Raw genomic sequence first — 25,443 nt, 5'->3', positions numbered from 1 at the left:
AAAGCAGAAAAAGATGGGCTAAGTTAGAGGGACCCCACAATTTCTGCCCTTGGACCTTCTATCATAAGCTGGTATTCAAGCAATAACCTGGCAGCACCAATCAATCATCGTCCCCTCAGAGAACGACTCATGCTCAATGTACTTGGGGAGTTTTGAGAATTAGCTGTACTTGAGCTCGACTCCTGGACAGTCAGGCTTCCTTGTGGTGGGCGGCACAGCCATCGGGAGTTCCGGGTGATGCTGGAGGACAGCTAGCTTTCAGCGCAATGTCTTATTTTATGAATGAGAGAAGTTTGGAAATTTTACCCTGGTGTCACATAGAGTGTGAATGCTGACATATATATTTTAAGTACTTGGATCAGAGCCACCTGAATTAATGACCCCAGCTGCCAGAAGAGTCTGTAAGAGAAGAATTCTGTAAGAGAGGTACTTCTGATTTTGGAGTAAAACCACTGTTGGATTGGGGGAAGGTGATATATATGGCGATGTGAAAGCTCACTAAATCTTTTACGTCCAAAGATTTGGTGTGCAGAAAACAGATTGTGAGCACTGAGAGGAGGGATGGAGAGATGACTTGGTATACCATTAATATCTATAACTCTGGCTTCCCCTTTGCCTAGGTGGGTGTGGTGGCCCATGCTGTTTCAATCTCCCTCATTGAAAAGAAGAGGCAGACAGATCTCTGATCTGCATAGTGAGTTCGAAGTCAGCCAGAGCTACATAGTGAGCCGCCCTCACTTACAAAAGAGTTGAGTTGGGAGGATGGAATATTGGGATGGGGAGGGGCTTTTAGTGATGGTAATATCCCTATAGTCAGCTTATAGTTGGTTTGGGGAAATTCACTTAAATAGAATAGTAAAGAGATATCATATTTGCTGAAAGGGCTACTGCTGTAGAGATAATACTATATTCATACAGAGATAATTTATGTTAAAATAGCAATGATGCAGGATTTCTGGGAAACATAAATGAGACTGTTAACTCTGTTAAGAGCGAATGAAGATCTAGTTTCCAGCATCCTTGTGAGCCCGGGTTCACCTCATCAATTTTGTCCTGTTGGGAGTCAGTCATCCTGTGATCTCATCTAGGTTTTTTTTTTTTTTTTTTTTTTTTGCTACCTTTAGAAGGTAACAACTTTGAAACCTATACAAACATATGTATGGCATGTGAAGTGTGACTGTCTCTTAGGGAAGGCAACCCCAATTGCTCTGGGGTATGACTTTCTGAACATTTCTGTCTTAACCCTTTGTGTGTGTGTGTGTGTGTGTGTATTATAAAATCTTTCTTTAGTATACTTCCTTCAAAAAAGAGAGAATCTTTCACTTGCCTGAAAAGAATGATGGAATTAGCAAAGGGAATTAGCAAACGAGGAGATTAAGGGCCCCTTGAAACTCAAATGAAATGGTTGAAATTCCAGAGCATACTCTTGAACACAGACTGGATGGTATCTTCTCTGTTTAAGTGCTTTTTCTGAGATGGGGAGTGCAGTTGTGCCGAATCAAAGAGGGATTCACCAGGCACCTGCTGTGAGTGGGATTAGCCTCAGGGAAGTCCTTTCTCTTTAGGAGACCACTTTGCTGAAGGGTTCTTCATCATGAAGGAGTAGCCCTGCCTTCTTGGTAGCTGTAGCCCTTTACTTGAAGAAATAAAAGGAAAGCGGAGTGAGCAAAGGGAAGATGTGAAAGCCCATTTTTAAAACTGGTTATCCCAGCCAATTAAAAAGTGGGATAGGATGGGTTGGGAAGCGTCCTGCAGACTGGGAGAAGTGGGCCCCTTGGGTCAAAAGGAAAAGGCAAAGAAGGAGTCTGAAAAGAGTAAGAGATCTGCATCCCTCCGTGTCTGTAATTCAATACACATAACTAGGAAGTTGGTTCAGTTAGACTAGTTATCCACACATAGCATCATTTCAGGGAATACTTTTTACTTGGGTCTCATCAGCATCAGTCAACCTGGAGTCTACTGACCGAATCCTGGCCTCCAATCACGGACCCACATTGATCTGAAATAATTGGTTCAATCCTTTACTTGGAAGTGACTTGTAAAGTAAATCACCCGGTTAATTTATCCATTGATTACATATCATGGGGTGGGAAGGTGAGGCACCTTTCCCGTGAAAGGTCAGTGTCACGTGCTATAACAAAAGACAGACTAACAAGAGGAAAGCAAAGCAGAGTTATTTAATCAAAGTTTTGCATGATGCAGAAGCCTTCAGAAGTGAAGAATCAAGGACCCAGGGAAACTTCCTCTTTTTCTAACAGTCGGGTGGAAATGTGGTCAACTGGGCAAAAACAGTGTGAGCATGAATGGGGAAACTCAACAAGACTTGTCTGTTCGGCTCCCTTTCAGCTTCTCTGTGTATCTTTCCTTCCTCTTGGGTATGGGATCTGGGTTGGCACCCCTTGAGCACAAAGTTCTCCAAGGAAGCAGACAGAAGGGAGAGTGACCTTTCTGGTTTTTATGGCTTACTTTGAAGGACTTGTGGTCTTCATGGGGCCCCCACCCTGCAGTGTGGTTCATTTATCCAGTGACACTCTATTGGAGAAAACTGTTGTTCCCTTTCCCAGCAGGTATCAGTTGCAAACAGGCTCTTGGTTAGGGTGGGACTTCGTGTCTACTTCTCTTCACAGAAGCACCACACTTTAGAGCAGTGGCTCTCAACCTTCCTAATGTGTGACTTCGTGTTGTGCTGACCCCCAACCATAAAATTATTTCCTTGCTACTTCATAACTGTAATTTTGCTACTGTTATGAATCACAATGTAAATATCTGATATGCAGGGTATCTTATAGCCTACTTCCAAAAGGGATCATGACCCAGAGGCTGAGAACCAATGCTTTAGCATTTATCATTTTGAGAGCCCTTGAAATATGTGCCAGACACCATTCTGGGTATTGATATCACAAAAACCAAAACAAAACCATCCTTGGCTACAGTGTTGGCGCCCTTGAAGTAAGGCCAGTGTTCAGCTGGGATTTGTTTTGCCTCACTGCTCAGGAGATAGATAAGAAGGATCAGGTTTGTTTGTGGCTTGTAGATAAGCTAAGCCTGGTGGGTCATTTGGGTACACCTAGAAAAAGAAAAGAAATATATATCCTGTCAGTATCTATACATTTCATCTGGATAGGCACTTCTCATAAATTCCCATGGGTGGAAGGTCATGGATTGTCCTACTTCATCAAGCTGGGGAGACTGGAATAAAGCAAAGCTAAGTGGCCTGACCAGACCCATGTCCTTGGCCCTGTTAGCTCAATGTCTTCATCAAGTGATTAACAACCCACAGGCTTGAGATTGATATGGACAGCTAAATCAAAAGCAATCACCAGGGTATTTACTTTGGTTATTTAAGATAAGGACTTGAAAGCAATTTCATAGATTCCATATTGTTTACAGTTATCTCAGGTGGGGGCTTGACGCTCTAGTAGATGCTACCTAAGTCACACAGCAACTGTACTGTTATACCTGTTCATGGACATAAAAGACCAAAACTTCCATATCAGACAAATAGGAATGTGCTCACTTAAAAAAATATAGAACTAGATTTCATTAAACTGGAATTGTCAGATTTAGACAAGTAACAGGCTAATCACGTTGTATAGAAAAGCTTTTTAACAGATACCTATTGCTTATTATCTGTTTATCTATCATCTACCTCTCTCTCTTTTTATTGAATTAATTATTTTACACACTCACTTCCTCAGGTAAAAATATTGGTTGGTCATGGTGTACAACATACAATGTAGATAAAAGGGCGTCTTTCCACTGGGAGCAGCAGCAAGGAAGAGAAGCATCTGAGAGTCAAGACCACATGGAGCTGAGTCCCTTGTATGCATGAACAGAGAACTCAGCTCCCAGAACTTTTAAGGGTGGAAGATGGGGGAGTTTCCAGTTAGTGTGAGACTCAGGAGTAGAATGATAGAGCTGGACACATGACAGGAAAGCTGGGAGACAGTACCGAGGCAGCAGTAGACAACTCAGAATATGTTAGTCTTTGCCCACAGCTCCCTACGTGACTTGCACACAGTCCCTGGCTATCCTTCTAGAACACCCTAAAATAATCCTTAACTGCTTATTTAGAGAAATGGTCCATAGAATGATGGATTCAACAATCTTAGTTTCCCTCGGACACTCTATGACTCAGCTTGTCCCGTTGACTCTACCACTTGACCCCCAGCCTGCCACTTACATGTGAGGAAAGTTGTAAGTGGTCCATAGTCTCAGTTTTCTGGTGTGGAGTTAGCTGTGTCTGCTTTGAAGGGTCTGTTCGCCATCATAGCAAACAATGTGAAGCAGAAGTCTAGGTGGCATTGTAAGCAGGGTGAACTATAATGTGTCCTCCCGGAGAACTCTGGGAAGGAGCATCCCTGCTCAGCCCCTCACAAAGGGGCTCTCAGCTCCATAATTCCATCCTTCTCCCACTTCTTCTGGGTGTTAGTGGGGTCAGTGTGGTGGGTCTGAGTCAGAGGCAAACCTGATAAAAGGCCATGCCATGGGGGAGAAAGTTTAAACGTTTATGTAATTGAAAACAACTGATGATAGTTCTGTTTCACCTAAATTTTGTTGTTTGGAGTAAAACCCTTGGTCATGCAATTTTAACCCATATGCTGGTTGGTTTGGTGATCCCCATTGCATAAGGACTTTTGTCTCCCTGCTAGAGGCAATAGAAGACTGAGCATATGCAGTTTATCCCGTTTGTGTGTGCAAATGCAGACATGGACTCTTCTGAACAGCTCAAGGCAAAACAATTAGGACTTAAAACAACCAAATGGGCAGATTGGTTTTGATAAAAAGTCTTAGAGCTTTGGGAAAGGGCATAGCATTAGGAACTTCACTGGGATCTGTATTTTAAAAATCTCAGGACTATAGTTTGTATTTTGAGGCCACTGAGAAATAGTCTACATGAGAGAGGAGGATTGGATCTTCACTGTTTATATCATTCAGTACTGGGATCTTGGAGTTGAGGGAATTGCCGGCCAGGAAGGTTACAGGACAGACTGGAGGGGTTGCAATTGGTGGAGGAGCTTGGACTAGAACCCACGACCCTGTCGGACACCAGCTTTTCTATGTGCGGAGAGTTGTCTTGCCTGAGGAGTATCATTCATTTAGTGTAGGCAAGTGCATTAAACTACCCTCCCATCCCAAGGCGTCTGCCACAAACCTCAGCACAAATGACTTAACACCATCCAGATTTCCTGGGATGTTAAATGCATTTCTATCTACCTTCCCCATCCCTTAGCTTGGTACTTGATAACTCAGTGTAAAACAACTGTAATGGGATGCTTACAAAAACAAACCAAAACAAATCCTCTCAGTTGCTCAGTGGCAAAGCAGTAGTGTGTGTGAGGCTGCAGAGGTTTATTCTCAGCAGTGAGAGAAAAAAACTTCATCACGCAGTATATCTGTCACTCTTCTGTGACAAATTACCCAAGGAAAGTGGTTTAAGGAAGGAAGGGTCTATTTTGGCCCACAGTTTCAGGGTACCGTCCATCATGGCAGAGAAGGCACGGGGTGGTGGCAAAAACGTGAGGCAGCTGGTCACTTTGCATCTGTCACCAGGAAGCAGAGAGAAATGACTGTGGAGGCTTATCTGCCTTTCTATGTTTTATTCAGTGGAGGACCCCAGTGGGTGGGATAGCGATGCCTACAACAGGGAGGGTCTTCCCGCCTCAGCTAACCTAATGTAGAAAATCCCTCACAGACATGTTCAGAGGTATGTTTCCAGGAAGATAACAAATGTCGTAAAATTGACAAAATATTAGTTATCACACGTGGTTACTTCTTGCCTTTTGTTTTTGGAGGCAGGGTCTCCCTGTGTAGTTGTCTTAGCTACCTTTCTATTGCTGTGACAAGACACTGTGACTAAGCCAATTTATAGAAGAAAGAGTTTATTGGAGGCTCCCAGTTTCAGAGGGTGAGTCCATGACCATCACAACAGGGAGCATGGCAGCAGGCAGGCAGGCATGGTGCTGGAGCAGCAGCTGAGAGCTCATATGTCATCCACGAGCATGAGGTAGCGAGCTGACTGGCAACGATGCAGACTTTTGAAAACTCAAAGCACATCTGTGTAGTGGCACACCTCCTCCAACAAGGCCACACCTCCCAACTCTTCCCAAACAATTCCACCAACTGGTGATCAAACATTCAAGCATATGGACCCATGGTGGTCATTCTCAATCAGCCACATCCCAGCAGTCGTCTGGTCTTGAACTTGACGTGAAGCTCAGGATGCCTTGAACTCATGATCCTCTCTTTTCCATCTTCCATGTGCTGGGACTATAGAGATGTACTGCCTCATTTGCACTTCTTGATTTCTTAATCACATTCTGACTTCACCCTCCAAGTGTCCAGCAGGAAGCATGAAGTGTAGACAGCGGTCCCTGAGTAGCCAGAAAGGGATGGATTAACTGCATAGCCTGACAGTGTACTGATTGGATTGCTAAATATTTGCCTAATATTATTGACTATATCATGGTGGTTAAAAACAAAAAAGAACAAAAAACTCTCATTGCCTCAGGATGTACCTAATGGAGGGAAGTGAAAATCGAGACTGGCAAACTTACATCTCCATGATGCCAGGGTTGGCTTCATCCTTGCTTGTCTTTAGGAAATGAACACACTTAAAAATAGCCTGGGAAAATTTTACTTTAAAAACATACTGACCACTTTCTTTGTATATACAAAACCACTTTGGAAAGCTTTTCCTTCTGTGGTAGCTAGGTAAAAATAGAATAATAGTGTTCTGTTTTAGGGACCAATCTCTCTTTTCTCCATATTTTCTTCCCCTCTGGAATCTTGTAAAATCAGGTCATGGAGTAATGTGTTGCCATGGTGGAATCTTATTTAGGATCTTGCCTTCTTTGCAAGCCTTCAAGTTCTACTGAATCTTGAATCCTCCGCCTCTGTTCCTTTTATTTCTTAGTTGGCTTCTGTGCATCTGCTGTTTGTTTTGTCGCTGGTTGACCCCCAAGCTCTCAAGCTGTTAAAAACATTTACTACAAACTCCGAGAGATCACTTTGAGAAAAGTGTTCTGTTTCTCCCTGCCAGGAAGGTAGAAAATAGTTGAAAAAAAAATTGGCATCTTCCTGGTTTTAGTGACTTTTGAAAATACACTTCCGTGGTCTTCTACTTGACGTTTATGGAACGTATACTTTATGTCAAGACCTTTTCAGAGAAACAGGAAGAAAATAGGTAGACTGTTTATTTTATTTATTTTTTAAACCACAATCTGTACTCTTCCCCTCAAGCTGTCCCCAGCGGATCCTGCAGGATAAGAGAGATGAGTGCCAACTACACAGGGTTGGCAGTGAGCAGCCGGCCCCCTCCTTTCTCTCCTCCCTGCCGCCCCGTGTTCCTTTGTTCCTCTGCCCTCCTCCCTTTCAGGTCTGTGTAGTGCAGGATGGGTTCAATGCTGGCGATTTTCCTGCCTTGTTCTCTACAGAGCGCTAGGATGCAGGTGTACGCCTCCTACCTGCCTCATTATCTTTGTTTCCTGAAATCCTCAGCACTTTCATTTTTACTTTCTTGTCAATCTTTTGTATCTTAAAAAGTTCTTTCTTAACTCTAAATTCTTAAGTAGCACAATGTCCCTTTTCCATTACAGCAAAGTTTCCGGAAAGAAAAGCCTGTGTTTAGCTTGTTTTTCTTTTTCCCCAACCACCCATTTCTCAAGCATGCATTCATTTGCTTTTTGTCTCCCTGTGAAAATTTTCCAACAGTATCATTGTATTGCCCACTGATGCATTATAAACCACATGAAAGCTTGGGAGCCCAAAGCAGCAACAATCATCTCTCTTGGTTCTGTGACCGGACTCAGTTGCATAGCTCTGTGGCTCATGGCCTTGGCTAAAATGCAGAGGCAAAAGCTGAAGTTATCTAATGGCTGGCCCGGGACATTTTACCATCTCACTTTTGCAAAACAGCTGTGAGATGCTGCAACCATCTTGTAAACGAAGTCCCTCCAGACATTCTAGTTAGTGTGAGGCATCTATGTGCCATCATCTATGGCACCAGTGCTGCCAGCCACTAGCTACGGTTGATCGATGATATTGTCTCCTGCATCCACATCCCTGCACATTCTCTACCATCTCTATTTGTACTTCATTCCCTCCCTGAGCCATGGTTTTCACTTCCTGTCTCTTCCTCTCCATGATCTTTGTTGGAAAGTCTTTATTTTTCCTGATAGATGTATTTGTTTTATGTGTATGAGTATTTTTGTCTACAAGTATGTAATGCATGTACTACATGCGTGCCTGCTGCCCACAGAGGCCAGAAGAGGACAACAGATTCCCTGGACCTGGGGTTACAGATGGTTGCAAGCTGTCTTGTGGGTTCTGGCGACCAAATCCAGGTCCCCTGCAAGAGCAGCAAGAACATTTAACTTGGGAATCATCTCTCCAGCTCCTTTGTTGGAAAATCCTATTTGCAATTTTCATCTTAACTTTAATATTCATTTGGTAAACATTTATTGAATAGCCATGATACTGGATGAAAGTGCTGCTGATTTAGTTTTTTTTTTTAAATTAGTGTATATGTGTGTGTGTATGTAGTGAGTGTATTTGATGTGTGTGTATGATATGTGGTGTGTGTGTGTGTGGGGGGGTATGCCCATACCACAACATGTATGTGGAGGTCAGAGGACAACTTTCCCGAGTAGATGTTCTCTTTTCTTGAATTCTAGGGTTGTGAGCTAACTTGCCAGCCTTGCACAGTGCACACTTTTCCCACTGAGCAATCTCACCTGCCTCATATTTAATTTTACAGGTCCTGTTTTTCACAATTGCAACAGATAACACTTCTATTATGGTTTTATGTCAGTAATCTTACGTTTTTCACATGTCTATGACCGTGTGTGTGTGTGTGTGTGTGTGTGTGTGTGTGTGTGTGTGTGTGTGTTTCTATGAATGTGTCTATGGTAATTCTCAGTGGGGTGTGATTTTTGCCCCACAGGAGATGTTTAGTGTCTGGAGACATTTTTGATTCCTGTATCTTGATGGTGGCGGGGCGGAGGGGAGGGGCCAGAATTTCTGGCATCTTTGAAGTAGAGAACTGGATGGCTCCTGACTGATATAGAGAGATACTTCATAAGAATGGTTTGGCCTATAATGCCTATTGTGTTGGATTGGGAGTCTATTCCAATTTCTCTTTATCTGTATGATGAGTTCTCCTTGAATGATACACATACATTCCCAATGATTGATCTGTCTCTTTTACCTGTGTATCGATACACCTGAACCCAGCACGTCCAAAAGCCCACTTGTGGTGGTGTACCATTCCCTCCTCCTGATACAATCGCAGAGGCTGGGACTGTGGAGATCCACTCGTCTGCCTCTAGGTTGTATCAGTACATTCTATTCTCCACACTGAAGCTAGACAGTCGTATGATATTTTGTTTGTGTTCTGACAAATAAAGCTTGCCTGGAGATCAGAGGGTGGAGCTAGCCACTAGTTAACTGCAGAGGCCAGGCAGTGGTGGCGCACACCTTTAATCTCAGCACTTGGGAGGAGGAGGTATGAAGATCAGGAGTTCAAGGCCACCCTGGGCTACAATCAATTTAGATTGATCCAGTCTAAGAGAGAAACAGAGTGGGTAGTGGTGGTGCACACCTTTGATCCCAGCACATGGGAGGCTCAAACCTTTGATCCCAGCACTAGGGAGGTAAAGACAGGATCTGCCCATTCAGTTTGAGGATTCGTAGAGACAGGATCCCCATGCCCCCATTTAGGTCTGAGGATTCATAGAGGTAGGAAGTGACTGTGGCTGCTCTGCTTCTCTGATCTTTCAGCTTTCACCCTCAATATCTGACTCCAGATTCTTGTTGTTAAGACCAATTAGAATTGTGCTTCACAGGATGGTGGCGCTTTACTGCAGAGAGAGGGTTCACATCTATCTCCCTTCATTCAAAGCTCATCAGTGATCCCCTGTGGATTCCAGATAATGTTTGAACTTTCCGATGTGTCCAGTAAAATATTTTATCTTGTGACTTCTTTCTCATCTCCCACTGTGTTTCTTCGTCTGTTAGTCGGCCACCCTGGCTGTCTTGTGTTTCCAGAAGGTGCTGTGCTTTCTCATTCCTCACACTTTGCACGTGTAGAAATGTCTTCAATCCTAGAGAGTGATATCAACTCATGGCTCAGGCTGTTTTCTCCTGAAAGCTTTGCTTTTATCCCTACCTCTCTCCCTCTTCAATTTAGACTTGGAGGGTCCTTTCTTGCCCCTTCTCTGAAGACCCCTGTCTTCTGGGGCCCACAAATGTGGTTTTTCACCCAACTTTTATGCCACCTATAGAATTTAGATGTTCTACACACACCCTGACAGCCAGATGATGCACTTCTTTGAGGTTACTGGTAGTGTTTACTGCTGTAGTACTGGCACATATAGAAATTTAATAAATGTTTGTTGATCAAAGGGGCAGTTTTCCTTCTTCTACTACTGATTGACATGAAAGGTAATGTGCTTATTTAAGGAATGGATTGGAATCTGAATGTGTACTAATGGCAAAAATAGTTGAATGAATTACGGTATACCCATACCCAAAAATTTTGTAGCTATTATACAAGTTCTGAAAAATATCTGTATTAAACTCAAACAACTCTGATGCATTGTTAAGGGAGAAATGCATGAAGAATTTTTAGATCACGAAATAAGCATAGACATGTGCACATGTTTGCATATGTTATGTGAGCAAAGAGTATGGAAGGGCGAGCATTAAGCTGCAAACCCTGGTTACACTGAGTGTTCCTCATTATTATAATTACCAACTAATAGCCAAAAGCTTGAGTGGTAGTAGTCAGAAATTAAATCCAAGACTAGATATAAATCTATAAACAGTAAAGACAAGAGATAAGAATATTACTTCATGGCTAAGAAAAATGCTTACAAAAATGGGAATTTCATTTTTCATATTATCTGTTAAATTTTCTTATGTGTGTGGAAATAAGCCTGTAATGACAGAAAAAAAAACCCGTTAACAGTAATAATTTATTAATGGCAGATGATTTTTATGGCTTCTCTTTGTTTGTCTGTATTGTGAAATTTCAGAACAATGGCCACACCTTATTTGTATAAGAGAAGTAAATTTATTTCTAAAAATAGAGGAGAGTCCATAAAAACCAGCACCATTAAGCTGGTTGTTATGCGGATCCCGAAGACTTGAAAACCACAATTGTGTGAAATTGTTATAAAATGAACCATCTGAGAACAGCAGTTGCAAAGTTGCAATACAACATTTTCATTCCTTTTTTTTTTTTTTTAGCAACGGCTGAAAGAAGAGAAGGAAGCCAAGAGGGCTCGTCTGGACGGGAGGCACGACTATCTGTTTGCAATCGTGGCTTCCTGTTTGGACCTGAGCAAACTGGAAGTGGAAGATGCTCTCCTTGAGGGTAACCAGGTAGTAAGCTTTTGTGTCCTCACCGTCCGGTGGCAAGAACCTGTGCTGTGCCGCTGAAGAGGTGCCAGCCTAATGTGCGGGGGCTGCACTGGGTTAGGAAGGACAGACTCAGGACTCCCCAGCTCTCCAGGTTGAATAATGGCACTAACTGTCATCGTTTGAGTTCCACTGTTTGATGACGATGCCCATGTATGTCTCTTTATAGCCAATGAGGCTGAGCTCTTGTGCCAGTTTGGAACCTGAGGTTAGGGAATGGAACCATCTTTCAAGCTGCTGATTTATGTATATATGTAGGTAAATAGATATGTATGTATTTATGTAAGATTATGTATTTATTTATTTATTTATTTATTTATTTATTTATTTTTTTTTTGGTTTTTCGAGACAGGGTTTCTCTGTGTAGCTTTGCGCCTCTCCTGGGACTCACTTGGTAGCCCAGGCTGGCCTCGAACTCACAGAGATCCGCCTGGCTCTGCCTCCCGAGTGCTGGGATTAAAGGCGTGCGCCACCACCGCCCGGCTATGTATTTATTTTTATTGTTTAAAATTTTTTGGACATGTATGTAATGTGTTTTAATCAATTCCCCCCCATTCCCTCCCTTTGAGTTCCTCCCCTGTCCCCCCCACCATTATCCCCTGATTTTTTTTTTTTTAAATCCACTGAGTTTACTTAGTGCTGCCAGTGTGTGCCTGGGTGTGGAACCATCTATTGGAGGTGCCTCTCAGGGAACTTAAAGAAAATTGACTCTTCTTCTCCCAGCAGCCATCAGTCACAGTAGGTCTTAGCTAGGGGTGAGACTTCCTAACCACCTCTCCGTTCCATGCTGGGATTTTGTCTGGCCTGACTGAGCCTGCACAGATCTTGTGCATATGGTCACAGCGGTTGTGAGTTCATAAGTATATATGCCCTATTGTTCCTGGAAAATATGGTTTCTTTGTAGTTATTCACACTTCTGGCTCTTATAATCTTTCCATCCATTCCTCTGTGGTGATCCGAGTGTTGCGTGAAGGTGGTAGAATAGAGAGGTATTTACTTATTTATTTATTGGTCCTATTCTAGGTTTGACTACTGGACTGTGCCATGCTTTTCTGACTGTGGCTTTGATTTGGCATCTGAAACTGTTTTTTTTTTTTCTGTTCCTAACTTTGATTTCTGTGCTACAGTTTTTTTCCCCCAAATTTGGGATGATGTGTGTTCCCTTGATAGGGAAGGTCAAATCAATGAGAAGGTAGAGTTTCCTGTGAGTGAGGAGGTCCTATTAGGAGCCCCAATGAGATTCCCAAAGACTTAATGTTTTAAACACATGCTATGGGAGGCCAGACAGAGAGTGGGGTAAAGAGGGAGAGGGACAGGGAAGGAGGGAAGGAGGGAGAGAGAGATTGTTGATAATATGTTCCGGTGTTGAGCTAATAAATGTCTAACCATTGCATTTACACGGGAAGAGGGGTAGAGCAGGGCAGTGCTGGTTTGAGTTAGAGTCCATTTCTGTGTGTGTAGACCTTGCTAGGCTCCATAGCTGAATTTGGATTTCCATTGTGTTGCTGTAAACACTGAGCTGGAAAGCCTCAGGACTGCCCAGACTCATTCCCTAGCCAGCACCAGCAACCTCTAGCTTGTTGCCTTTTTAAGGAACTCTGTGGAGTAATTACAGGGAATTAGAGGAGAATGAAGGGGACAAGATCCAGTTAGGAGGGAAGTTCCTATTCCTCTTTCTTTCTCCGCACAGGCAACAGTTCTGAATATCTACTGTACACCAGTCCCTGTTCTGAGGGAGTCTGAATGTCTACTGTACACCAGTCCCTGTTCTGAGGGAGTCTCACCTCCAATCTCATTTGTATCCATCATACCAGGAGGTAGATAATACTCTTCCAAAAAGGAAGCACAGGGGGGGTCCCCTAGCTTCTCTTATTGCACTGGCCCCTGGAATCTTCTAGATACTTCACACTGGTGAAAGTATACAGCAATTATTCTTTGGGGATTGGTTTATTTCGTTAGTGTAATGTTTCATAGTTGTGTTAGTCAGGGGTCTGTAGAGGAACAGAACTGATAGGATATATATATATAATATTAATATGTAATATTATATATAATACATAATAATATATATAGCATAGGGGACACACACATATGTTTATACATGCAGTCTGGGTAGTCTGTAGAGGCTGAGAATCTAGCAGATGTTCAGTCCATGAGGCTAGGTGTGTCAGCTGTCCCAATCTAGCACCCAAGACCTGGAGGATTTTGGAGAGCTGCTGCTCTTATGTCTATGTTAGGACCTAAGAAGCTGGTTCTAGTATCAGCAAAGGGATGCAGCAGAGTCAGCAACAAAACAGATGAACTTGCCAGCAAGATTGAAAGCAAGCAGGCAAAAAGGAAAGTTTCCTTCTTTGTATCCTTTTATCTGAATCTCTACAGTCCACCCACATGTAGGGTTTGGTCTTCTCACTTCAAACAATCTGATAAAGAAAATATCCTCCAAGAGTATCCAGTGGCTTTCCTTTGATTCTGGATCTAGTCAAGTTGACTGCCAAGCTTAGCTATCAACAAGAGTCATTTATGTCGTGGCCTTATGTGTCAGAAGCTCTCTGCTTACTGCAGTTGAAGGACATTCCTTGTTCACAGGTGTCAGATTTTGTTTCTCCATTCACAGCATGTTTCCATCTTTTGTGGAGGTGATTATGAATAAAACTGCTGTAGACACAAAAATACTATCATCCCTTTGAGATCCTGCTTTCAGAGCTTTGTGATATATAACCACAAGTGGAATTGATGGATCACATGATAATTCCAAGTTAAACATTTTGAAGAAACTTTGTGCTGTTTTCCACAGTGGTTGCACATTTTATACTCCCACAGTGTGTTTATCTATTTATTTTTGGCAGTAGCCAGCTGAATGAATATGCAGATTTTTTCCTCTTTCCTATTTCATTTACTATCTATTGTTGTGGATTATTTAAAGATGTGCTACATTCATTTATGCTGTGGAATATTTGTTTAATGATGCAAAGATGTGTTGCACTCTTTTATGTTGCATTTGTTTAATTCTGTAAAGCTGTGTTACTTTGCCTAAAACACCCGATTGGCCTAATAAAGAGCTGAATGGTCAATAGCTAGGCAGGAGAGAGAAATAGTCGGGTCTGCCAGGCAGAGAAAATAAGTAAGAGAAAAGGAAGAGAAGAGTGAAGAATGAGAAAAGGAGGAGAAGAGGATGCCAGGGGCTAGTCACCCAGCCACCCAGCCAGCCATGGAGTAAGAAGGAAAAAAAGATATATAAAATAAAGAGAGATAAAAAGCCCAGAGGCAAAACATTAAAGAGAAATGTTAAATAAATAGGATAATTTAAGTTGGAAAAGTTGGCTAGAAACAAGCCAAGCTAAGGCCAGGCATTCATAAGTAAGAATACATCTCCATGTATTTATTTAGGAGTTGGGTAGTGGGCCCCCAAAGAGTAAAAATAAAGAACCAACTATAATCTATCTATCATCTGTTTCTCCTCTCTTGTATCTCTCTCTCTCTTTCTTTCTCTCTATTTATCATCTATCTATCGCTATCATCTATCTACCTTCCTATCCATCTATTTGTCATTTGTCTGCTTTATTCTTTCTTTCTTTCTTTCTTTCTTTCTTTCTTTCTTTCTTTCTTTCTTTCTTTCTTTCTTTCTTTCTTTCTTTCTTTCTTTGTGTGTGCACATGTGATAAGGGTGCATCCATGCACAGTGCAAATGTGGAGGTCAGAGGACAACCTCAGATTTGGGGGCTTAGGTGCCTTCCATCTTTTGTTTGAGACAAGGTTTCTTATTGGCCTAGGACTTTACCATGTGGCCTGCAAGCTTCCTTGAATCCCTTGTCTTCACCTTCCATCTGGCTGTCTCTGGAGTTAGTCATGTGTCACTGTAATTGACTTCTTATGAGACAGTTCTGGGGCTTCAAACTCAGATCCATATGCTTGAGAGGCAAGTGCTTTACATGTTGAGCCATCTCGCAGTCTTCCCTTCCTCTTCTTTAGAATATGAATTCTAAACCATGCTGTAGACTCCTTGCAAGAAGTGCTTCTGTTGGAATCAGGCCATGTATCAGATAGATGTATGTACACTGGCCCTCATGGATGGGACCAAGTGCCTGGTGGCTTCTGAAATAATAGTTGGCATCTATCTATGTTCTCAAAGCAGCATTAGAAGATTATTGCATTTAAATATTAATTGTCTCTAGTATGCTAACTATGTTTTGAAGTTTTGCTTTCTCTTTCTGACTTGCTATTTACCGAACATTAGACATTCTTTTATATTTATGTCTTCCTTCAACAGCTTAATGCTTTGGGGAGTTAGCAGAAATGGAAGAATGAGTCTTTGTCAAATGTACATAGTAGCAAATATTTCTATGATCAGTGAAATTGCTTCTTTGAATTGAGTGCTTACTATGGTGAAACATTGGTTCTTGTTTTTTTTTTTTAATGTTAGGAAAATACTCAATCTCTAGGAGATGATCAGGTACTGTACTGTTTGAATAAGAAGATGGTAATGAATTGATTTTTTTATACCATCAGTACTGATTTAAATGCGTTTTCTAATTCAGAACAAAAATGTTACCTTGCCTTTTTCCAGATTGAAAGAATCGACCAGCTTTTTCTTGCTGGAGGACTCCGTCATCTCATGTTTTACTATCAGGATGTCGAGGGAGCAGAAGCAGGTATTGATATTTGACATGACATAGCCTAGAAATGTCATTAAATTCATCTGAGAGTAGGAAAAAGAAGAAAGGTAACAGCGGACTAAACAAGTTTCTTATGCCTTGGTGTATTAGGGCTGTGTTGTGTATATGTTGTGTACTATTTTTGTGGTGTGCATGTGTAGTACATGTGTGTTGTATGTGTGTATATGATATCCTTGTGTTACATATATATGATGCATATATATGTGTGTAATGTTTTTGTGGTGTGTATGTGTGGTATGTGTGTGATGTCCTTGAGGTATTTAGGTATTTATGTATGGTGTGTGTGTGTATATGTGATATATATGTATGTATGTATATATATATATATATATATATGTGTGTGTGTGTGTGTGTGATAGACCTGTAGTATGTATGTATGGTGTGTATACAGTGTATGTGTGTCCCTGTGGAAGGGTGTCTGTTTTCTTCTTCAGGTTAGAGGATGGAGAATGTTAGCCTAGGTGTTCTAATTGTTTCCTTTTCCTTTTGATTTGTCATGCCAGCAATCGGGGGACAATCAGGCAGATTTTGTTTTGATACTTACTTTTCTTATGTGTCAGTTCCTTCTGTGTAACCATAGTCTAAAACTTCCGGCAGGCATTGGATTTTTAACACAGGAATTCTTGTCGATAAGCATAGCATTAACTTCCTTCAGTTAAATATCACATTATGTTTATCTTCTGCTGGTTTTGATGGAAATGTGTAATGCTGAATGATGATTTAATAATTGCACTTAAGAAAACATTATATGTCTTTGTATGAATTCAACTGCCTATATCCCATTTTGCTTTGTAAAAATTAATTAATTAATCAATCAATTTTACATCCCAGCTGCAGTTTTACCTCTTTCCTCTCCTTCCAGTCCCTCCCCCAACTCCATCCTCTGTTCCCATGCCCCCAATCCACTTCTCCTCCTTTTCTATTTAGGAAAAGGCAGGTCTCTCAGAGTATCAACAAAACACGGCATATCAAGTTGTAGTAAGACAAAGTACCTCTCATGTATTAAAACTGGGCAAGGTGGCCCAGTGTGAGGAGTAGGGTCTCAAAAACCTGTATAAGGGTTTGAGGCAGGCCCTTTTTCCACTGTTAGGAGTCCCCTGAGGGGAGTAAGTTACACAACTGTAACATATATGCAGAATGCCTAGGTCAGTCCCATGCGGCTTCCCTGGTTGTCAGTTCAGTCTCTGTGAGCCCCAGTGAGCCCAGGTTAGTTGATTCTGTGGTTTTCTTGTGATGTCCTTGACCTCTCTGATTCCTACAATCCTCTCTTCCCTTCTTCTGTAGGATCCCCAAACTCTGCCTAAAGTTTGACTGTGGGTCTGCCTCTGTTTCCATTAGTTGTTGGATGGCACCTCTCTGATGACCATTGGGCTTGGCACCAATCTGGTCACAGGAGATGGCCACTTCAGACTACATTATCTACTATTGCTAGGAGTCTTAGCTGGGGTCATCCTTGTAGATTCCTGGGCTATTTCCTTACCCTGAAATGCACCCTTCTTGTTACCTAGTCTCTCTGGGTCTGTGGAATGTGGCATAGTTATCCTTTATTTTACAACTAATATCCACTTATGAACTTTCCTCTTAGCACTGCTTTCATTGTGTCCCATAAGTTTGGGTATGCTGTATTTTAATTTTCATTGAATTCCAGGAAGTCTGTAACATCTTATTTCTTCTTTGACCCAATGGTAACTCAGTAAAGAATTGTTCAGTTTCTATGAGTCTGTAGGTTTTCTGTTGTTGTTGAAACCCAACTTTAATCCATGGTGGTCTGATAAGATACAGGGAGTAATTTTCTTTTCTTTTTCTTTTTTTTTGTATCTGTTGTTGAAACTTGCTTTGTGGCTGAGTATGTGGTCAATTTTGGAGAATGCTCCATGTGGTACTGAGAAGAAGGTATATTCTTTTGTGTTTGGGTAAAATGTTTTGTAAATATCTGTTAGGTCCATTTGAGCCATAACATCTGTTAGAACCATTATTTCTCAGTTTAGTTTCTGTCTGGATGACCTGTCTGTTGGTGAGAGTGGGATGTTAAAATTTCCCACTGTTATTGTGTGGGGTTTGATGTGTGATTTAAGCTTTAGTAATGTTTCTTTTACAAATGTGGGTGCCCTTACATTTGGGGCATAGATGTTCAGAATTGAGACATCATCTTGGTGGATTTTTTTATTTGATGAATGTGAAATGACATTTTCCATCTCTTTTGATAGTTTTGGTTGAAAGTCTATTTTGTTATATATTAGGATAGCTACACTATTGGTGAAATTATTAAGGCCACTCCACATGTTAAAAGGAGATTTATTTAATGGTATAACTTACAAATTAAGGGATAGGTAGCTTATGAGTTCTGGGGAAGGTATATCGCAGTCCCGCGGTATTCTCTGGAGCTCTGCTCAACCTCCACCATTCAGGGTCCCGGAACAGAGAGAGCGCTGGCCTATCCAGATCTCGGGTCTCCAAGGTCCTCCCTTCGCCCCGCCTTGTAGGCGTGACAGTTGCCAAAGCCTCAATGGGTGTTGGAACTTCCAGATCAAAGCTGGAATGGCTACCCACTACACTATACCAGCTTGCTTTTTGGTCCATTTGATTGGAAAATCTTTTTCTAACCTTTTATGCTGAGGTAATGTCTACCTTTGATGTTGAAGTGTATTTCTTATATGCAGCAGAATGATGGATTCTGCTTCCATATCCATTTGGTTAGCCTGTGTCATTTTATTGGTGAATTGGGTCCACAGACATTGAGGGATATTTATAACCAATGATTGTTAATTTCTGCTATTTGTTGTTGTTGTGTGTGTTTGTGCGTGCAAATGTGTATGTTTGTGTTTCCTTTCATTGGGTTTTGCTGGTGGGAGATTATTTATTGCTTGTGTTTTTATGGGTATAGTTCACTTCCTGGGGTTGGAGTTTTCCTTCTAGTACCTTCTGTAGGGCTGGGTTTGTTTAAATTTGACTTTGTCATGAAATATCTTTTTTCTCATCTATGATGACTGACAGTTTTGTTGGATATAGTAGTCTGGGCTGGTACCCCTGGTCTCTTAGAGTCTGTAGGATATCAGTCCAGGCTCTTCTGGACTTTAGGGTCTCTATTGAGAACTTGCACGTGATTCTAATAGGTCTGCCTTTATATAAAAATATGGACTTCTTCCCTAATTTGTGTGTCATCCTTGTGTGGGGCCATGCTAATTTCTCTGCATTGTTCTAATTTTAGTGTATGTGCTGTCAAAATGAGCTCTCCATTATGCTTGAAATTAGATTAATATCAGTTAAAGGTCAAAGTAGGAGCACGACTAAATACATTATGCTTATAGTATTGTATTCATCCTTTTAAGACTTTTGAAAATTGGAAATAGTTATCAACCTTGTCAGGTAGTGTGAAAATGCTTCTTTGTTTCACAGAGAAGTTGTCTGTGCATAGAGACAGGGTAGATTCTTTGATTGGTAAAGTGCTTGCCACCCAAGCACAAGGACCTGAATTCTTATCCCCAGAGCCCACGTTAAAAAACAAAACAAAACTTGGTATAGACTGTGCCTATAATTTCATCATTGGGAAGGCAAGGCCAGGAAAATTCCTGGATCTCATTGGCCAGCAAGCCTAGACAGTTAGTGAGTTCTAGGTTCAGTGAAAGACCCTGACATAAAACCATAAGAGCAATTAATTCATAAAGACACTCAGTGTCAGCCTCCATCATGTGTGTCCATATACATGCATGCACCTTTAAACACACACACATACACACACACACACATGCACACATATACATACATACATACAAATTAATTACATGTGAAAATCTTGAATAGCTGATATTTCTTTAGTTATAAATTTAATTCTTTTTATTGAGACAGAGTTTCTGTGTATAACAGCTCTGGTTGTCCTGGAACTTGCTTTGTAGACCAGGCTGGTCTCAAACTCACAGAGAGCTGGGATTAAAGGCATGCGCCACCACCGCCCAGCTTAAATTTGATTTTTTTCCCCCACAAAATGCTTATCACATTTTGAATAAAAAGAATCCAAAAGAATAAAAACAGAAGTTTTGATTTCCATCTCAGATTGCAGAACTTGAGCTATACCAGGAAGTATCATGTTCAGCCATAACCATGACCAGGGTGAAATTGCCCATTCCATATAAATTGCACAAGACAAGAAGGGCTCATAGCATCTCAACATATAAGCAAGATTTTTTTTTTGTTTCTCTCTCATTTTCCTTTTTAATCTTTTCAGCATGGATAGTTCTTCTGACGTTGGAGTAAGAATCAGCCCCTGAATGTCTTTTCTATATATTCTTTGGAAAAATTCTTACCGTCATTTCAAAGTGAAAAGACAGTATTGATTTAAGCAAGAAGAGCTGACCAAAACTAGTTGGTCAGAAGTGAGGTGAACGCACCATTCTTTGCACTCGCTCTTTACTTTCTCTGACCCTCATCTGGAGCCGCTGAGGGTTTCCACTTGTGACATGAGAGGGACTCATGATTCTCCTTTGCTTCGCCCTTCATCCCAGCTCAGCTCAGGTACATCGCAGTGTCTGTGTCAGATCGGAGGGGAGGCCAGGTACAGACAAGAAGTGAGGCCGAGAGGGAAGTTTACACTTGACTGCTATGGCTGGGCTCTCTGAGCTCATGTTCTTGCGGCCATGGTGGGTCCCCTGTGGGGCAGTGCCTACATAGCCCACAGTGGTGTGCTGTCCCTATAAAACAGCAACCCTCTGCTGTGGTGTTTCATAGTGCATGCCAGCTGGATTCCATCTGTTTCGTATGTTCCCAGCATGCCTCTTGAGCACGTGGCTCCATGCTTCACAGAAGTTGCCCCACCCTATTCAGCTGAAGCACTTAGGGCTTTGGTTAGCTCCCATCCTAGGCCCACTTCTCTTTGTGTATGTTGTGTGCTGTGTTTGGATTTATTGGCAACAGGCATCATATCCCAGCCCATGACATCCCCAAGATCCAGGAGGCATCAATAACTCAGACTTTCCTGGAGGTCGAATTGAAAATCCTGCTTCTTACTAAGGGTGTGACTGTCTTCCTTTGCCTGAGACTTTCCTGGTTCTAGCATCTCAGAGAACCTCTCTGTTCTGGGGCAGCTAGGACAATGCTTGCCTCCTTCTTGACTTGAAGCAAACGGAGAAGGATTTCACAGTTCCTGTGTACAGCACTGTTGCCCACACCCCAGATTTTTCCTACAGACTGTTTTCTGGGATCTACCATATCTTGGTGACTTGGTTGTCTTGCACCTTACTGCTAGTCAGACCTGAGGGCATTCATGAGAAGTGAGGCCTCATTTGAGTGCTAGAATATCTGGTTTTCATTTTTTTTTTCTGGTCCTTCCCCAAAGTCCTATTCAGAAGCTCAGCGCCATGAGGAGGAAGCACCTCAAGGGAGGAGAAGATGTATTCTCAGGGCTCAGAACTCAATATCGGTTCCACTGCCTTCCTCCAAATTCTTCCCTGAGCCCCAACCTCTCATCTTAGTGGGAGTAAATGGAACCTTCAATTCACTCAAGGATACAAAATTTACTTGAACACAGCAATGCTACAACACAGAGCGTGTTCTGATGTACCTAACCAATCCACTCTGGAAACAACATGTGTAGACAACCAGCATGAGCTTTCAGATCCTTCCGATAATCTTGATGAGCTAATAAGTTTATGAAATTATGTAAGTGATTTACACGCAAACTCCTTTAGTCCTCACAAAAATTCTGCAAAAATTTTTACAAAAAAATGTTAAATTGGAATAGCCTTTTCCCTTTAAAAAATGATGGGAGGGGCTGGTGAGGATAAAGAACACTGGCTGCTGTTGTAGAGGATGCAGGTTGAGCCCTTAGCCTCTGCATGGTGCATGCAACCATCTACAGCTCCAGTTCCAGGGGATCTGACACCCTCTTCTGGCCTCTTTGGGGACCAGTCTCATATGTAACACCCATACACATAAAATGATAAATGGGAGCACAGGAAGAACTGGTAACTTGTTCAAGGTCATGTGTTTGGGAAACAGATGGAGGTTAAAGCTCAGGGTCTCACTCTAGAGCAAGCATAAGAGTTGCCATCTTACCTCTGCACAGGCCTCATGTTAGCAATATACAGACCTAACCAGTGGCCTGGATTATGACGGTGTCATGGAAGCACTGAGAAATGAGAGTCCTGAGTCTTGTAGTCTTGAGCTGTAGTTTGACCTTTCCTCTGCCATTCATTGTCGGGACAGCCTGGGATAGCTCACAGGTGCCTCAGGGTTGTAAGCTTTAGTAGTGTAGATGTCGTGTGCAGGAGAAATCCTGAGACACAGTGCATGCCAGCCAGTGAGTTTTATCCCTCATTCTACTTCCAGTCTCTCTCACAGGTTCTGTGATCTGGAACCTAGCAGATCCTTTTAGATCTCTTTCAAGATGAGACTAGAGATCATCCAAATGATGGCTCTATCTGGAGCACACGGACAGGTCAGCCATAGTTGTTTCTAGAAGGAATCTTCGTGCTAGGAGTCAACTCTGTGCACCACAAACAGCATTTGTGAAACTGAAATTGTTTTGCATTGGTAGGACCATTTGGCTCTTCAGGAGGGGTAAGTCCTGTTTCTGGGAAGCTGAAAAAGCCCAAGGTGTTCGTGACGGAAGGAAAAGACGTTGCTCTTACAGGAGTATGTGTGTTCTTCATCAAGTCTGACCCATCCAAAGCCATTACAGCTGAGAATATCCACCGGGTAAGGGGATAGCCATTTACTTTAAATTTCTCCAAACCTCATACATTGCTCAAATCTACCCCTTCTGTGGAAGTAACCACAGGCTTACTCAAGTGTCTAAGGCTACTTTCAGGAGTTGGGGCTTGCTTAGCATATGCAAGGATCTCAGTTTAATCTCTAGGATGCACATACAAACAAACAAACAAACGAATAAATAAACAGGCAGCAAAGAAATCCTCTTATTTTCATTTTTTTGCATTTAAGAAAGGCAATTAAAAAGGTATTGACTTCTTATCTTTTGATAATGAGGAATTCATAGTCAATTTATTAATAAATATTCACACAACATTGTCTCTCTCTCTATATATACATATATATAAAATTCCATATATATATGTATATACATACATATATATGTATATACATACATACACACATATATATATATATGGAATTCTTTTCTTTCCAAAAGAACTTCCCACCCATAATTTACTTATTAGTAAGATTTCTAAAAGTGAATATACAACTTTATGTTTTATGTAAAGCAAAGTGCACCTATACAGATGTTCCCTGTGTGTTAGAGGTTGTGCGAGGTTGTGCGACCTCCTTACTTTTTTGTAGCAAATAAACTGGTGGATATCTAGAATTAATTTATTTCATTTTTTTATTTAGGGGCTTATAATTTGGACTGGTATAAAAATATCCTTCTCAAACAGAGTATCAAATAAAAGAGATTCACTCGCTATTTGGTTGATTAACATGTGCAGTGTCTTCCTTGCTATGCTGCAGTCGAGGCTAATTTCCACCACACAGGATGATGAAATTGTCTTCCAGGAGGTGAGCTTCAACACGTTAGACACTGCAGATGGAGGCCTGCTGAACAGCGTGAGGCGTCTGCTCGCAGACATCTTCATTCCAGCCCTCAGAGCCTCCAGCCATGGCTGGAGTGAGCTCCAGGGACTTCAGGATGCGTCCAGCATTCGGCAGGAGTTCCTGAGCTCCCTGGAAGGTTTCGTGGGCATCTTGTCAGGTGCACAGGAGAGTCTAAGGGAGAAGGTAAGGAGTGAGTGGTTCATTAAAAACTGATCAGATTCCCGACAAGTCAAAATATGAGGGGGGATAATGTTTCTTACGTGCACTTGATTTTACTGTGTTGAAAAGTCTTCAAAATGCTTGTAGGTAATTTCAGTGTCTTCTTAGGATGTAACTGTGGCTTGATTTAAATACGTACAGTGTGCAGGGCTTAATGCTTTTGAGTTATGTAAGAATGTTTATAGTAAGGTTTTACTCAGTCTGACAGATGGAACATAGAATACTTGTGTCACTGATGTACATCCTAGAATGAAAAGGAGTTTGGAGCTATAGGAGTGTGTGTGTGTGTGTGTGTGTGTGTGTGTGTGTGTGTGTGTGTGTGTGTTAAGTAGAAAGGGGCAGGATGATGGAGTGGGAGGAAAATCCAGATGTGGTGGAAGAAGGAAAAAGAAATTAATATACGTGGAGGGAGGGGGCTGGGTACTGAAGTTTAGCCTATAAATAAAATGGCTTTTTAATAACTAATAAGCTTAGCAAATGTGAGACTTGCCATTTCTATGACTTGTGCAGCACGTTTCCTTGACGATTTAAGAGAGATTGGTGTTTATACACTTATTTATATCTGGAGTGTGTGTGAGAGAGACAGAGGGTGGGGGAGACACGGGGGAGGGGGGCGGGCAAGTGGAAACTGTTTACCAAATGACATAGAATTGGGACACTGAGCAAATTTTATCCAGACAGGGGTAGGAGTTCACCCCGGCCAACATCTTAGCTGCATTCACAATTAACTAGGCTGCAGGCCAGACAAAACGCAGGTTAAACCAAAGTGGTGGAAGTCCTTACCCAAAGCAGGGCTTTCATGTGGTTCCTCTTCATGTGTGATGGAGATATGGAAAGAACAAGATGGGTCTTCACTCAGCAGAGGCACTGTCCCTGAGTGGCTGGGAGGAGCCGCTGGCCTTGAGGCCCAATCCTGAAGGTGTGTGGGACTATGGCGGAGTGTCAGAAGGCCTGTCCAGGCCGGATTAGTGCCAGCCAAAGCCCAGGGGGTGGCTTGGGTGTATGTATGTGCTATTTGAGTAGGTTTGTAAGAGGTCTGTGGGAGGGTAGCAAAAGTGGGGGATGAGGCTGGTACTGGGGTTGTGGATTCAGATTCCCGAGTCTCGCTAGTTGAGCTGGGGAGATGCAGATCTTGGCTGGGAACTGAAGGCCTGGACAATCATCCTACTGGGCAGGAGTGGGTCTGGAGACAGGACCAGAGACTGCCAGAGGAGGGCTGACAGGGCTTATAATGAAGCGCAAGGAAAGCAATGAGCAGCCTTCAGGAGGAGTTCCAGTGTGATGGCCTCCCTGTGGTAGACCCTGGGAGTAGAAGATGCCTCTGTATATGCTTCTATACCGTCTTTCTTGAGCATTGTTTGGAGCTCTGTTTAATGCAGTGACTCCATGTTTTAGTTTTATAAGCGACAAATAGCCATGGCCCTTCAGTTGGCTCTGAGCATGTTCAGATGTGAATCATATCTTTATCGAAGGTAAAGCTGAACTGAGTTTGAGCACTGAGTTCTGAGATTTACACAAGGAACTCTTTAAGGAGCCCTTTCATTAGAAGGAAAGCATGTGTAGAAACAGAGAGGGCCATACTGTGATT

General features: G+C 42.0%; 1 protein-coding gene and 1 non-coding gene across 3 annotated transcripts in view; one reads left to right on the top strand and one right to left on the bottom strand.

The window, feature by feature from the left end:
- Dnah5 (dynein axonemal heavy chain 5) overlaps positions 1-25,443 on the top strand; it is a 289,991-nt gene that overhangs the window by 51,402 nt on the left and 213,146 nt on the right. For both annotated transcript variants that reach the window (XM_076551699.1, XM_076551697.1), the window contains exons 2-5: positions 11,251-11,385; positions 15,986-16,070; positions 22,624-22,784; positions 23,598-23,819. In XM_076551699.1, the coding sequence (XP_076407814.1) occupies positions 11,251-11,385; positions 15,986-16,070; positions 22,624-22,784; positions 23,598-23,819 (603 nt within the window). The remainder of the gene's footprint in view (positions 1-11,250; positions 11,386-15,985; positions 16,071-22,623; positions 22,785-23,597; positions 23,820-25,443) is intronic.
- LOC121823001 (U6 spliceosomal RNA) lies at positions 19,222-19,326 on the bottom strand. Its single transcript, XR_006064298.1, has one exon. It is a non-coding gene; the product is annotated as a U6 spliceosomal RNA (small nuclear RNA).

This window comes from Peromyscus maniculatus, chromosome 15, assembly GCF_049852395.1.
Source record: "Peromyscus maniculatus bairdii isolate BWxNUB_F1_BW_parent chromosome 15, HU_Pman_BW_mat_3.1, whole genome shotgun sequence".
Classification (NCBI taxonomy): Eukaryota; Metazoa; Chordata; class Mammalia; order Rodentia; family Cricetidae; genus Peromyscus; species Peromyscus maniculatus.
Note: the sequence above shows the minus strand (reverse complement) of the source record. Positions and strands in the feature narration are given on the sequence as shown.